This window comes from Petaurus breviceps, unplaced genomic scaffold (genome assembly GCF_028583685.1).
Source record: "Petaurus breviceps papuanus isolate PSGF00001 unplaced genomic scaffold, PetGlider_PUasm1.0 582, whole genome shotgun sequence".
NCBI lineage: Eukaryota > Metazoa > Chordata > Mammalia > Diprotodontia > Petauridae > Petaurus > Petaurus breviceps.
In genome coordinates, this window is record NW_027186390.1 from 15,287,308 (window position 1) to 15,299,931 (window position 12,624).

General features: G+C 36.6%; 1 protein-coding gene across 3 annotated transcripts in view; it reads left to right on the forward strand.

Annotated features, from left to right (window-relative positions):
• Nucleotides 1-12,624, forward strand: part of CPNE3 (copine 3) — a 61,136-nt gene that overhangs the window by 32,675 nt on the left and 15,837 nt on the right. For all 3 annotated transcript variants that reach the window (XM_069103623.1, XM_069103622.1, XM_069103624.1), the window contains 4 exons: nt 144-215; nt 1,875-1,958; nt 3,432-3,521; nt 8,155-8,253. In XM_069103623.1, the coding sequence (XP_068959724.1) occupies nt 144-215; nt 1,875-1,958; nt 3,432-3,521; nt 8,155-8,253 (345 nt within the window). The remainder of the gene's footprint in view (nt 1-143; nt 216-1,874; nt 1,959-3,431; nt 3,522-8,154; nt 8,254-12,624) is intronic.

Consider the following 12,624-nt stretch of genomic DNA (forward strand, 5'->3'; position numbering starts at 1 on the left):
TAATTATTAAATTTTTTAAAGTCCATCTAAAAGTAGGATGGAATAATAACACTATTATACAACAGAATTTATCAATACTAGAAAAATAGACCAGGTCCTACATAGATTCTATTTTTTGTCTTATTTAACTTGTCTATTACTAGATTTCAGCTGAAGAAGTAAAGGATAACAGAGTGGTCTTATTTGAAATTGAAGCCAGAAAACTGGATAACAAGGTTGGTAGAATGTAAAGATTTCCTTAATGTAATAATAATACTCAACTAAATCTCTTCTGGAGGGAGATTTGGTTTCAAACAAAGCCTAGTAATGTGCCTCTTGTTAAAAGAACAGAAGGGGGAAAGGTTCTGGAATATTGTGATATGTAGTTCATTACACTAGATTCTAGTTTTATGTCTGATGCTAACTCCACATTTTTTATCTGAACCCATAATCTCTGAGACCTTACCTGCTCCACTTTTATAACTTAGCATACTCTTCTTTCTCAAAAAAAAAAAGTTGTGTGGAAGTATTACTCTAAAAATCTTCAGTGGTCATTCACTTCTTAACATTTGTTTAAATAGCTTAATTTTTTTGTTTGCTTTGTGTCTAAAGATGACCATGATCTGGTTTGGACAGTTATCCTTGGTTTGGAATTAGGATATCCTGATTCTGATTTTGGTTCAAATACTGTCAGGATGTAAGACATCTGACAATGAGCTGTGTATCTCAATATTTCCCCCACAAAATAAAATTTATAATAATTTTCCCATCTCACAAACTTGTTTTCAGCCAATCATCATGAATATATTAAACACTTCCTATGTGCCAAGCACTGTGCTAAATGGTGTGTGTGTGTGTGTGTGTGTGTGTGTGTGTGTGTGTGTGTGAGAGAGAGAGAGAGAGAGAGAGAGAGAGAGAGAGAGAGAGAGAGAGAGAGAACAAGAGAGAGAGAGAACAATACTTGCCCTCAAGGAGCTTATATTCTAATGAAAGACATAACATGTAAACAAAAAGGCATTTCAAGGTATATACAGAGTAGATACAAGGTAATGTTAAAGGAGAAGGCAGGTGGTGGTGGTGGTGGTCATGAGGATAAAATGAAATAATACCTCCCAAAGCCTTTGGAAAATTAGACTACCACCACCGCCACCAACAACTGAAAGAACATATTTGTATCATGGAGCCTCTGTACTGATGGGTAGGTAGGGAGATTTAGGGTCTAGGACAGTAAATGGGATTAATGAAGGGAGGAAAAGCATCCAGGAAAAGAAAAGTTAGGTATTAGTACTTAAGTATTAAATGTAATTTTCAAGCAAAATATAAATGTAGAGTTTGTGTTGATTTTATCTGATTAGTTGTCACTTTTGAGCTGCTGAATTTTTTGTTACTTGTTAGCTTATTTGTTTAAATCAAATAGCCAACAGACTACTCTGTTATTATCAAGTTAGCTTTATTCTCTTTGTCCATAGACTGAACCCCTCTCCATGTTAGCTATGATATGCATCAGTTAAAAGGAAGAATACATGATCAATGCAAATCTGTCACCTCTACTAGAAAAATAGTTCAAAATTTATGCTTTATTCATCCATGGTCGGTCATCCCGACACTGGAGCTGGTGCTCTTACTCGCTGAGCCACCTGGCCGCCCCATAAGAGCAGATTCTTAATGACATCTGCCCTCTAAGGCAATTTTGCCCATAGGGAACATATATCACTACCGAGATTTCTATGTTTATGTCTTTTCTAGCAGGTTAGCCCTCAGTTCTGAGTGGTTGGGGAGGCAGATAGTTATTTTTTTCTAATTTAACACTAATGTATATTTGAGCCGATACTAACTTCATGTACCTCAGTACATATACATTATAGTTGCAGATGGTTTCACTTCTTTATTTTTAGGATTTATTTGGAAAATCTGATCCCTACCTGGAATTTCACAAGCAGACATCAGATGGACAATGGCTAATGGTACACAGAACAGAGGTAAGTTAGTGTAGTGTAAGGATGAAAAGTATGTGTTAGAAGGAAGTTGCTTTTAGTGGAGTATCAGTATTCTGGCTGTTTTCTTTTTATTTAAATTGATACATTTTTGTCTGGACACAGTTGAGACTTCCCAAACAAACAAATCTTCCACCAATTACATTCCCTGAAATCAGTTAAGCAGAATCCCCCAAACAGTGACTGTTTCTGATTAGGACGTGACACTTTCTTCTGTTGTAGCTTAAAGACCTGTTGTTACCCAAAAGAAAGGATGTGTGCTTTAATTTTAATAATTGATGCCAACACTGTCGTATTTGACTTGAGTTTTATTGCTAGTTAGGATTGTCTTTATATATGTTGTTATTATGTATATGTATATATACATACATACATATATACATCACATTTATATTGTTGCTGTCATTTACTATATTGTTCTTCTACGCCTTCACTCTTGAGCATTTTCTTGAATTCAATACTTATCTTAGAAAAATAGCCATGAAAGTCCAGACTTGCAAAGGCTAAGCTGCACAAATTATTCATTATACATCTCCTCTTCAAAATGCATATATGTTAAAAAAAATTAGAGGGTATTGCAGGATTCAGTATATCCTCCTATGAGTTTTTAAAAGAATACCAGCCTGTAATACAGTCATTTTGCATCAATGCCAACCTGTTACTTGACTGGTTCAGATATATGCAGATATAAATATAGACCATCTCCTTAAAGTGAGAGATCTTACAAATCAAAGTGAAGTACATAGTTATATTTATGCAAGTCAGATTTAGGCAAAAAAGTGTGGCCTACATTTGAATCAATATGTTCTAGGCTTCTTGTTTTCTAGCAAGCTAGGAACTAGAATGCAGGTATAATTCAGTTTTGACTAGATGAAATGTCTAGTGTTGTAAGTTTACATTTCTTTTTTTTACATTTACATTTCCTTTGTAACTCATGGTAATATGTCTCCTGACTTGCCATCTTTGTTACCTTTAGAAGTTTTGTAATGAGTGAACATATTGCCCCATGACTTTTTTTCTTCATACCATTACCAAATTGTGTCTTTTATATATGGTTTTCATGGAGGTTGAAAAATGGGTCCCACTTTGTATTTTCTTTAAAAAGAAGCAGAAAAGTTCAGCAAGTAAAGAAAGGAGGACTAATAGTTGCATGAAAATCAGCAGTCAATCAACAAACATTTATGAAATGTTTTCCATGAATTAGGCACCGTACTAATTGCTGGAGATATAAAGAAAGACAAGAAACAATCTTGTCCTCCCCTCCCTCCCTCCTTCCTTCCCTCCCATGGAGCTCACGGTCTTAATGGAAGAAGCAACATGTAAATAACTAGATACATACAAGACACGGAGAGAGTAGATGGAAGACAATCTGAAAGTGGAAAGCACCAGTAAAGCTGATTAAGTTGGGGATTGTTTCTAGTCAATCTTTTTACATTCCTTTTACACTCCTTTTCATAGGTCATTAAAAACAACTTGAATCCTGTTTGGAGACCTTTTAAAATTTCTCTTAACTCTCTGTGCTATGGAGATATGGACAAAACCATTAAGGTAACATGAATATTGTCTATCTGCATTTTTTCGAAATGTGAAGCAATATGTGAAAAAGTAGAACATATGTATGTATAGCACATACCTATGAAGTTGAATTCATATTCCTATCTAGAGAATCCCAGAGGAGGAAGTTTGTCTTCAGGGAAGTGAATCAGAGAGTCTGAAATAATGTAAGATAGCCTTTTATCCTTATCTCTACCAATTCAGTATCATAAACACAGTTTTTAATTTCACTCCATATTTCTGATGAAAAAAAATCTAGTCGGTTAGTCAGTCTTCATATTTAATTAGAATTCATTTGCTTTGAGTCTAGGAACCTTTTAAGTGTATACTCTGTTTTAACCAAGGTGAAACTTACAACCCAGTACTCAAGAAATGAGGAAAGTTTTGATATTTCCATTCATTACTTTCAGCAGAAAGTAGGATTATCTCATTTATTTAGAATTTTAGAACAGTTGGATGAGGCTATGGAACAATCCAAAAGGAAATGATTGATGTCTGTCATCCTAGGATCAATGCTGCATAAACTTCTTATTAAAATTGAATGGCACAAAAAAGTAAATTAAATGTAGAGTTCTCTTTATGTGTTTCCAAGGATAGTTTTCCCCATCATTCAAAAAGAACTGTGAAGTAATTCCATTGAAATTAATTTGGATAAAGCAGGAATGCTCTATCTTGGACTCATAAAATTTTGTCTTAAAGAGAATATATTTGATTTCTAAAATATTTTACTCACCACTAGGAGTAATAACCTAGACATAAAAGAAAATCTGTAAAAGCAGCTTAAAAATGCCTCTATGCAGCATTATATCTTTTGAGTTTTTGCTTTTTCCTCAAATAGTACTAACTTGGGGCTCCATCCTTAGGACCCGAGCCAGGCAGAGAATGTTGGAGCTGCCCGAATTATGACTCTTCTTTTTCCTTTCTAATGGTGTGTTAAAGATTAAATAATGCTTTTAAACTTTTCTGCTCACAGTGGCATGCTTAATGGGCTATTTTATTATAGTAAGTAAACTGGTTTTCTGAGCTTTCTCTAGTGAATGCCTCTTCATTTCAAAATCCCTCAGTTTGTGCATTGATTAAAAAATGCACAAACTGACTGCCGACATTGTCAGTTACATTTCTTCTAAATTGTGTGTGTATGTGTGTGTGTTTGCAGTGAGTCTCAGGAAGTTTTCTAGATCTGTGAGTCTTTCTGCTTTGAGGACTAACAGAAATGAGCAGTTGAGGGACTGGGGAGGAGAGGCTGCTGTGAAAATCAGCAGCGATTTCTGTACTCTGTGAACTTGCCAAGTGTTGAGCTTTTCAGCATGTATCATTTCCATAACATCAAGCAGACAGGAAGAGAATTTACCATGCATGCTTGCCATGTTGCCAAGAATGTGAATGCATCAGTGTAATGTTGTGGAGCTGGGTGGTATGGGGGCTTTTTTTTTTTTATCTATTTCTGTCTTTGTATGTCTTTGTTGTATATGTGTGTGTGGTGACAATGCATGTGTTTAAATGTTAAAAGTTTAAATTTTACAAGTACTGAATCGGTTGGTTGGTTGGCTGTTGTCCTTCGTTCTCAAAGAGGACCAAAGTGACATCACTATATTAGAATCAAGTTACAGTGCATCTGACTGTGGCTGATCAGGTGAAGATGAGCTCGGAATGCTCTACCACAAGTTGGGCACTAGTAGTCTATGGGAACATTTGGGGTGGATTCTCTCAGTTTGTGCACCTCGTGTTTCCTTTGAGTTACTGCAATTCTGCTTTGCTTACAGAGCACAGCAACTTCTCTGATGCTGAGCAGTCCTGTCATAGTATCTTCCCATGTCACACAATCAATTCCAAAGTTCTTAAGAGAGACCTTGAGAGTGTCCTTATATTGCTTCTTCGTAATCTGTTGATAGACACTGACTAATGATATGATCCACACATTTTCAAGGAAGAAAATGGGCAGAAATCCTATGGTGTTATCTTTACTGTGTCTGGCCACATGCCAGTGAGTGTTGCAGAGTCATGTCTCTCCCTCCCCCCCACCTTTTTTTAAAAAATAAAACCTATGCAATGCACAGAAAGACCCTCAGGCCTCAGTTCAAGGTCTAGCTTTACCATTCATTAGCTGGGTGATTTTGGACAAGTCACATAACCTCTCTAAATCTCAATTCTCCTTGATATGAAATGCGGACTCTTTGTCTTGTCTGCCTTACAAGTAGAATGAGGAAATGAGATAACACGTGTAAAAGTGCTTTGAAATCATGAAGTGTAGACAAACATAAAGCATTAATTGGGGAGAGAAATCAGAATGTGCCACTTAGACTAATTGTAATCAGTAATCAGAAACTTAAAAAATTTTTTTTGGAGAGAAGTTAAACTCTAGGGGGAACTAAACATATCCGCAGTTACTAAACTTTTATAGCATTTTTCTTCTATAAGTTCTTTCCCAAAGTTTGTGTGTGAAATAGCATTTGCATGTACATGTACAGATGTGAAATTTTGTTGTTAACAATTCTGAAAGTTCCCACTATTGGAAAACAACTTGAAAACTTAGTTTTTTTAAAAATAAGATTGTGTTGTATTTTTATTTTTAGGAGAAGCAGGAAACTTGAATTAAAGTTATTTTTTTCCTTCTTCTCTAGACTTTTAAGAAAAAAGTAAGAATTTGGGTCTTGGAAATAGAATAAGTGGGGCAGAACTGGCAAAATGTTGGAAATGGTGGTGGTCCCAAATGTTAGAAACATTTTCCTGACTTTAAAAAGCATTATGTGAAATCGTCAGTTGTTGCATATTACAAAGTCAAAGATTTATAGCTATAAGGTACCATCAAAGCCATGTAGTCCAATCCCTTCATTTTATGGATGAGAAACAAGTTAAATGACTTGTCCAAAGTTACACAGGCTATTATACAGGCTATTAAATTACAAAGCCAGAATTTGAACATCCGTCCTCCAACTCCAAATCCAGTCTTCTTTCCTTGGTAATGTGCTGCCTGCCTTCATATTTTCTGTGTTTTCTTAGTCTCCTACAAGGAGGTTAAAGTTAGGAATGAAAGACCTCCTGGTAAGATAGATGGCTATAATTAAAATGAAAAGAAAAAAATTACTTAATTTGGTTCTTGTAAAACAGAGGTCACAGAGATGTTGGGGTGAAACTGAATTTTTTTTAGCTAAAGGATTTTCATGTGGACTAAATATCTTGAGAGAATTCAGAGGTTTTCAAGGTAGTATTTCTTTTTTGTTCTTTTTTTTTGGAGGGGGGGTAAGTAGGGCAATTGGGGTTAAGTGACTTGCCCAAGGTCACAGCTAGTAAGTGTTAAGTGTCTGAGGCTGGATTTGAACTTAAAACCAAGGCCAGTGCTCTATTCATTATGCCACCTCCCTGCCCTTTCTAGGCAGTATTTCATAGATTATAGACCATACTCTATAGAACCACTATAGGAGAGACCTTAGTGATCATCTAGGCCAGTCTTCTCGTACTTGTGTTTATTAATTCATAGGGTTGAAGATTGTTGTGTTCTAAAGCTGGGTAGGTGGGAAGCCTCTGTTTTTTTTCTTTTTTTGGAGGCAATTGGGGGTTAAGTGACTTGTCCAGGGTCATACATAAGTGTTTGAGACTGGATTTGAACTCAGGTCCTCCTGACTCCAAGGCTTCTGATCTATCCACTGTGCCACCTTACTACCTCTGCTTCTGCTTGCATATAACAGTTCTTTCTTTTGCCAGGATAGGCCCTGTCATCATTTCCTCCTGTTCTGAATTTAGCAAGGCTGAGAAGGAAGAACTCTGCGTAAATCTATACACTTGGAGTTATGTTTAATGCAGAGTAGGCAGTCTTATATTCAGAAGTGGAAAGTAGAGATCCTTGGCTCTTGGAGCCCAGCAGACAAATGAAAGCCAAAGCTAAGACACTTAATATTTTCTCTACCAAAAGTTTTACTAGCCTGAGCTGCACAGATGAACAAATGATAACCAAGACACCCCATTCAGTGATTTCGGTGTTGCTTCTGTGCCTTTTTTTTCTTCACCCTCTGGACAGTCTGGATTCTCAGAGTGACCTTAATCAGGCCTTATGCAGTCTAAATGGTATCAGACAGGTCTCCCTAGGGGAAAGCCAGTGAAGTGGAATGGTTCATTGCTTAAGATCTGATAGTATAATAGTCTACATAAATAGCCTAGCTCTCTAGCTTTGCCCCTACCTTCCTTGAAAGTAATGACTTTGCTGCCACAAGAGAATTTAGGAAAGGATGAAAAGAAGATAAAAATCAGCTCATTTTTGCTACTTGTTAAAGTCTTTGAAAAGATTTTTAGTGGGAGAGGGGCAGTGATATATGTTTAAAAAATGATCCAAGTGTTTTATTTATCTTTACTTTCTTTGTCCTTGTACCATGGATGATTGAGATAGGTGAGTATTCAGATGCCTTTTCCGTGGAAGCTGCATCCCACTATTTCAAATTGTGTGTGTCAATAATTTGGCAGGGAGGCTATTTTAAACCTCTTGATTTTGTAAGTCTAATGCCTAAATGCAAAGTTTTTGGCATCCTTAAGAGGTAAAAAAGGTAGTTGTTATCAGATCACATTTATTCCCATATGTCCTTGTTAATCAGAGAGATGTTGATTTTTGTTTATTTCTAATTATGCTTAATTTCAGGTAGAGTGTTATGATTATGATAGTGATGGGTCACATGATCTCATTGGAACTTTTCAAACCACTATGACAAAACTAAAAGAAGCCTCTCGAAACTCTCCCGTGAGTATCTTTTTGAAATTGTTTATGTGCCTCTTTTATTTTAGTCTTGCATTTGTAGTTTTCTCTTGATGTCATAAAGAGCTTATAATGAGCCTTCCTTAAAATTACATAGAATACTTTAAATCTTTATAAGTCTAGTGAAATGACATGAAGTGTGAGTTGGCATTCTTGCTTTATATTTAATTTTAGAAGTTCAGTCTCATCTCGCTACGAATTGTATGTATGGCCTAGTAGAATTTTTGTTCTTGCTTTAGCTCAAGACGGGGATGCCATTTTCTTTTCAATGCACTAGAATCTGATTTTTGAGGTGAATTTTATGTATTCTGTTTGGCATGTCTCTCCATGTTTCCCTTCTTACCCAGAAGAAAATGGACTCAGTGCTCATTGTGGGTTCTAATATGAAGCATTTGCTCAGGGAGAGGTCTTGTTAGGAGAGACATCTGGTTCAACTAATTCCATTAAAACCATTTAGGTATCTTTACTCCATTCTGATTATTTCCACTGAGGTCATTTCAGCCTGTAATAACTCAGCATAATTTTCTGTAAAGAGGTTCCTAAAACAAATGTGTATTTGATCAACACAGCTTCTAATAAGTTCTAAATAAAGCAGGTTCCTGCTTCCTTGGTAGCACACAGTGCAGTGCTGGTTCTTTCCCTGACCTCTTGCTTACTTTTCTGATTTGAATGGGATGAAAGTGAAGTGCAGATTCCCTTTCTAGTCTCCTGATCTATTTTGTGAATATTTGTATGAAATGCCTACTAGGTATGGTAACTATGCTAGGCACTGAGGATCCAGAGACAGAAAGAGAATAATGCTTGCCTTTTAGGAGTTTACATTCCACTGGGGGAAATAGCAGGTCCACAGATAAGACAGTGCAAAATAACTTCAAGACTGGGGCGCCTAGGTGGCACAGTGAATAGAGCACTGCCCTGAAGTCAGGAGGACCTGAGTTCAAATCCAGCCTCAGACACTTAACACTTAACTAGCCATGTGACCTTGGGCAAGTCACTTAACCCCAATTGCCCTGCCCTCTCCCCTCCCCCCCCAAAAAAAGCAAAAAAACTTCAAGATAATTTCAAGGAGAAACTAGTAATTGATTTATTGAGAGGGGGAAGGAATAAGAAAAGGAAATGAGCTTTGACGGAAGCTAGAAATTCTAAAAGTGAGAAGTAATGAATATCATTCTACTTAGGAATCTCTGGAGGATAGAATAGGTAGATGGGTGATCATATTTTCAGTAAGAGTATATAATGTTTATCTTTGAGGTAGGCTCCTGAAACAATGAATATAATGATATAAAGGTTACTTTGGCTTATGTATTACATAGCATTATATAATATATCAATACATTACATATAAGGTATATATATTTTGCTTTTTGGAGGGCAGTTGGGGTTAAGTGACTTGCCTAAAGTCACACGGCTAGTAAGTGTGTCAAGTGTCTGAGGTCAAATTTGAACTCAGGTCCTCCTGACTCCAGGGCTGGTGCTCTGTTCACTGTGCCACCAGTCATCCATATAAGGTATAGTAACAGACAATTATATATAGATATGTATTTATATAATGAAATCTATTATATTATATAAGAAAATTATATATAAAATATGTGTAATCTATAAATAAAATACCATGTATAAATAATATTCTATAGAAGTATAGTATGTAGAAATTACTGGCTATTTATTTTATCCTGCTTTATGACTGAGTGGTGACTTTTAGTTAACTTTTAACAAGGAAAACCTTTCCATACAAAAGCATTTTTTAGAACCATCTATATAACTCAGGGAAAGGAGTTTTATAACATAGCTGGGCTAGATTTTCCCAGTATGCATTCTTCTCTGGCAGAGCTCTGAATGAGGGAAGAAATGTTTTTGGTTGTAAAAGGTACATTCTGATATCAGTTTCTCCCCCTTGCTCTTGAATCATTTCATCTCTGGCTCAAATCGGTAACCAAAACAGAAATGCTTTGAAAAGAGGAAAAAGTCATTTAGAACCAATCAGGCCTTATGAGATGCCATTGACTTGGTGACCAGTGATGGGGAATGTTGGCTCTGTGCCAGTGCAGTGTTTGTGATCATTCCCAAGTGATCCTGGTAGAATGCATTAGACTGAAAGGCTTGAAGTTTGTTTTTGTTTTTGTTCTGCTTTTTGGAGGGCAATTGAGGTTAAATAACTTGCCCAAGGTTGCATGGCTTGTGTCTGAGACCTGAACCAAACTCAGGTTCTCCTGACTCTGGGCTGGAACTTTACTCACTGCGCCACCTACCTGCCCCCTTGAGGTTTTTTTTTTTGTCACATCACCTTATGCTTTTAATTAGTTGTTATATATTTGTGGACACAAGCTTTTCAAATGGCTTCTTTCATACAAAGTTGCTTCTAGCAATACCACAGAAATCTTTTGAGAATTTTTATCATCAGTGAGAAATCATCAGATCTGACGTAATGTTACATCTCTGTAAATAAGTGGTTGTTTGGTATTTCAACAGTTAGCAGTCATATTTCCTGCTGAATATCCCAGGCCAACATTTTGCCATTTCATTTATAAGCTTTTGATGTTTTCTTATTTTTTAACTAGGATCAGAAAAATAAAAAAAATAAAAAAAACTTAGATCTTAGTTCAGATCTGTATTCGCTCCCCCTTCTCCTCTCCCTCACATGAATTTCAATCTTAGTAGGTAGAAGAATTCTCAGGACAAAGATAATTTTGACTTAATGAGACTTTATTTGTACTAAAAATGTACTTATTACTAAAAACACAAAGCACTGATGTTGAAAAATTAAAAAGTTGCAGGAAGTAGTGATGGATTTGAAAACAAATGAGAATGTCATAATTTAACCTGGGAATCCAAAGAAGATCTTGTGAAACTAAGGAGATAAATTCATATGTATTGACAAGAACTTTGTCGTTCTCTCTGACTTATATAATATCTTGGAGAATTAGATGACCTGGTTTTAGGAAGCAGGTCTTGTCTAAGGCAAAATGTTTCCAATTCAGTTTCATCCAGCTTCAGCAGCTTATGTTTTCTAACATAGTAAAATTCCACTTTATCTAGCATTTTATTGTGACCAAAACTCTATAGTAATTGGTGTTTATAATGATGGTCCTGAGGCATAATCAAGATGCTGAAGTGTCTTTTGAACCATGAAGGCAAGATTAAATTTCATTTACCATCACCTGAATATTTAGCATATTTCATTATTTTCTGAAAATATGAAAAATGGTAATCCTCATATATATAACTCTCAATTAACCAAAGTCAGCTTCCTGACCAGACTAATGATACCAACATTCTTTTTTTTTTTTAAGCAATTGGGGTTAAGTAACTTGCTCAAGGTTACATGGCCAGTTTTTTTTTGTGTGTGTGTGGGTGTTAAGTATCTGAGGCTGGAACCTATCCTGGGTCCTCCCAGCTCCAGGGCCAGTGCTCTTACTCACTGGGCCACCTAGCTGCCCCGGTACCACCATTCTTTCAGTCACCCAGGTTTGAAATTTAATGCCATCTTTTATATCTTCTTTATTATTACCCATATTCAGTAGCAAAATCTTTAAGACTTTACCTCTAGACTGTCATGTCCATTCCCTCTGTCACTGCCCTAGTTTACATCTTTATTACCTCTCCAGTACCTGCCTTGGGGCAGTTAGGTGGCTCAGTCAATGAAGTGTTAGTCCAGAAGTCAGGAAAATTCATCTTCCTGAGTTCAAATCTGGTCTCAGACACTTACTAGCTGTGCGACGCTGGGCAAATTACTTAACCTTGTTTGCCTTAGTTTCCTCATCTGTAAAATGAACTGGAGAAGGAAATGGCAAACTACTCCAGTATCTTTGCTAACACCAGAATAATTAGTCAAGACTGAACAACAAAAACCTCTTTTAGATACTGATACATTTTCATTCATCTTTCATCCTCTACCCTTTTACCTCTTTAGTTTATCCTACCTCTGTCTGAACCTGGTTTTAACTATCATCTCTATGCAGATGACTTAAAAAAAAATATAAGCTCATTGTGAGAAAGGATTGTTTCAGTCTTTATTCTTTTTTATTTTTTTTGAAAGCAGTCGGGGTTAAGTAACTTGCTCAAGGATACACGGCCAGTTATTTCTGGGTGTGGTGCTAAGTATTTGAGCCCGGATTCGATCTCCAGGTCATCCTGACAATGGGGCTGGTGCTCTTACTCTCTGAGCTACCCGGCACCCCTAAGCAATTGGGGTTAAGTAACTTGCTCAAGGTTACATGGCCAGGTGTTTCTGGGTGGGTGCTAAGTGTCTGAGCCCGGATTTGATCCCCCAGGTCATCCCAACACTGGGGCCGGTGCTCTTACTCGTTGTGCTACCTGGCCGCCCCCAGTCTTTATTCTTGTATTCCCAGTGTC